The sequence below is a fragment of the Buceros rhinoceros genome, unplaced genomic scaffold (genome assembly GCF_000710305.1).
Source record: "Buceros rhinoceros silvestris isolate BGI_N320 unplaced genomic scaffold, ASM71030v1 scaffold4250, whole genome shotgun sequence".
In the NCBI taxonomy this organism is placed as follows: Eukaryota; Metazoa; Chordata; class Aves; order Bucerotiformes; family Bucerotidae; genus Buceros; species Buceros rhinoceros.
Window position 1 is genome coordinate 43,272 of NW_010388861.1, and position 2,089 is coordinate 45,360.

The 2,089-nt window shown below is 52.1% G+C and overlaps 1 protein-coding gene across 1 annotated transcript in view; it reads right to left on the bottom strand.

Annotated features, from left to right (window-relative positions):
- LOC104489444 (uncharacterized protein C15orf52-like) overlaps positions 1-1,317 on the bottom strand; it is a gene marked incomplete at its 5' end in the record, with an annotated part of 28,236 nt that extends 26,919 nt beyond the window's left edge. Inside the window, 2 exons of the mRNA XM_010131612.1 lie at positions 358-462; positions 1,204-1,317. Of these exons, the coding sequence (XP_010129914.1) occupies positions 358-462; positions 1,204-1,317 (219 nt within the window). The remainder of the gene's footprint in view (positions 1-357; positions 463-1,203) is intronic.
- Between the last annotated feature and the right edge of the window lie 772 nt (positions 1,318-2,089).

Consider the following 2,089-nt stretch of genomic DNA (forward strand, 5'->3'; position numbering starts at 1 on the left):
TTGCCCAGCCTACAGGCATTCCCAGAGGCAGTCCTGATTCCTCCAGGGACACACAGACACCTGACACAGTCTGCTGGAGTATCTGCAGTGATGTGGACACCTGGGACCCGTCCAGGTACGTTCACTCTTTGCCTGTTAGTTCTGTGTGCTGGGGTGTAGCTGCCCGGGCATGGCTGGACATCTATGTGCATCAGCTAAAACCACCCTGAATGCACATCTCTGCAGCTCTCACATCCTTTTGCAAGGGACTATGCCTAAGGGGACTTTGCTGTGGAGACTCTCTTTGCAGAAATGTCACTTTGCTGATGTAGGACTGGAGCGAGAACTGGCCCATGGTGAAGGAGAGGCAGCACTTACATTGTGAGCTTTGGTGATGGTAATAGTGAGTCCATCCTGCTTGGGTCTCCTGGAGGTAACAGCCATTCCCTCCTGCTCAGCTCGCTTCTTGTCCTCTTCTATTTCCTGAAACACACATATATATCCTTATCATCAGCCTGTACCTGGCTGGCCGCAGATGAGGTGTGCTGACAGTCACGGAGAAGGCTAAACAAATCCACAGAGAGAGCTCCGGGTTACCTCAGCATCACCCACAACAGCTCACACAAGCAGGCTGGGCGTCTCCTGCAGGCCTCTTGGCCAAGGTGGGATCAAAAAGCCAGGGATTGTAGCTGGAGTTCCTCCTAATCCAGAGGGTAAGGCTGCAAAAGCCTTGATTTGCTTTCATCCTCTTGGTTTTTTCTTGCAGTCTCTTTTGGACACCTCTGTGCTCAACGTCAGAAACATGGGTACCAGCCAAGGAAGAGTTTTAACCCATCCCTCTACCCTGGAAGGAAAGATAACCCTATCAAATGTCTCGAGGGTGCAGCCTGCTGTACATCAAGAGGATAAGTACAAGGCCCTGGGGAGGACAGACAGGGGAAAAGTCAGGGGAGTATGAGGTGAAGGGGTGGGAAAGATGTGACACGGGTGGAGGAGGATGGTAGGGTGAGAGGAAGCGTCACAGCAAGTCATCGAATCTGCTTCCCAACGTGATTCAGGAGCCGTGGCTGAAGGCAGAGCTCTGCCCACCTGCTCCCAACACTTTCCAGTGTAAAAATCGTATCTGTGTAACAACGTCGCCCCGATCCTGCTGGACATTGTCTTCACCCTGCGAGCTGAGGACTCCAAACCGGAGCTGGGGAAGGTGAAAACCTGCAGACTCACCTGGTACCTTCGTATGAGCGCTTCATTCTTCTTCCGCAAAGCCAAGATTTTCTTATCGAGTTCAACATCTTTCTGCTCTTTCTTCCGTAACACTGCATCTTCCACGGCAGCATCCTGAAAGCAGAAGGAGCAAAAGGTCTTCTCAGTCATCACACCGACAGGACTAAAGAACCCTGCTCCTTCTGCTCCGACAGGGTGGGAAGGCAAGAGTCTTACCCCACCATTTCTCCCCTTCGTCCTCCATTAGAATACTGCACCAGGTAAATCGACTTCTTCCTGACACAACTGACCTTCTCTTACAATTTTTGCTCAGCAGTGAGGTAGTTAGAGCAAAACACTGCTGTCCCGCTCTGACGGCTGTCGGCAGCTCCAGAGCTAAGACACTGCTGAGCAGCATGCAGGGACTTCTCTTCCTCCTGTTGGTTCAGGGGTTCTCAGGCACATCAGTTTCCCTCCATTTACATTCCGAGAGCACTCTGGTTACCACAGCGGATAACAAATTGGATTGTTAAAATTCTAGTGACAGCAATGTCTAGCAAAAATTAATGCTGATGAGTGTCATCTCGCTGCAGCCACCTGATCCACATCGTCTAGACTCTGCCTGGGGTTTGCATGAAGAGCAAGGAGGCAAGGCTGAGATCTCCAAGGTGGATTTTGTGCTCTCCTTATCAGCACAGCATCGGCATGGTGCGGAGATCTTCTGTTCCCTCTTCTTTGCTCCCACAGACGGCTGGGTTAGATGACGTGAGACTGAGGAGGGGAGGAAAGGAACGCCGACTCTGAGCAGACGCTGCGCCCTGGGTATCTATTTCGCCAACATCCCATCTCTGGGCACCACCAGGCCACCCCCAGCCAGCTGCCTTCACTGTCTGGCCCCGTGCAGTTG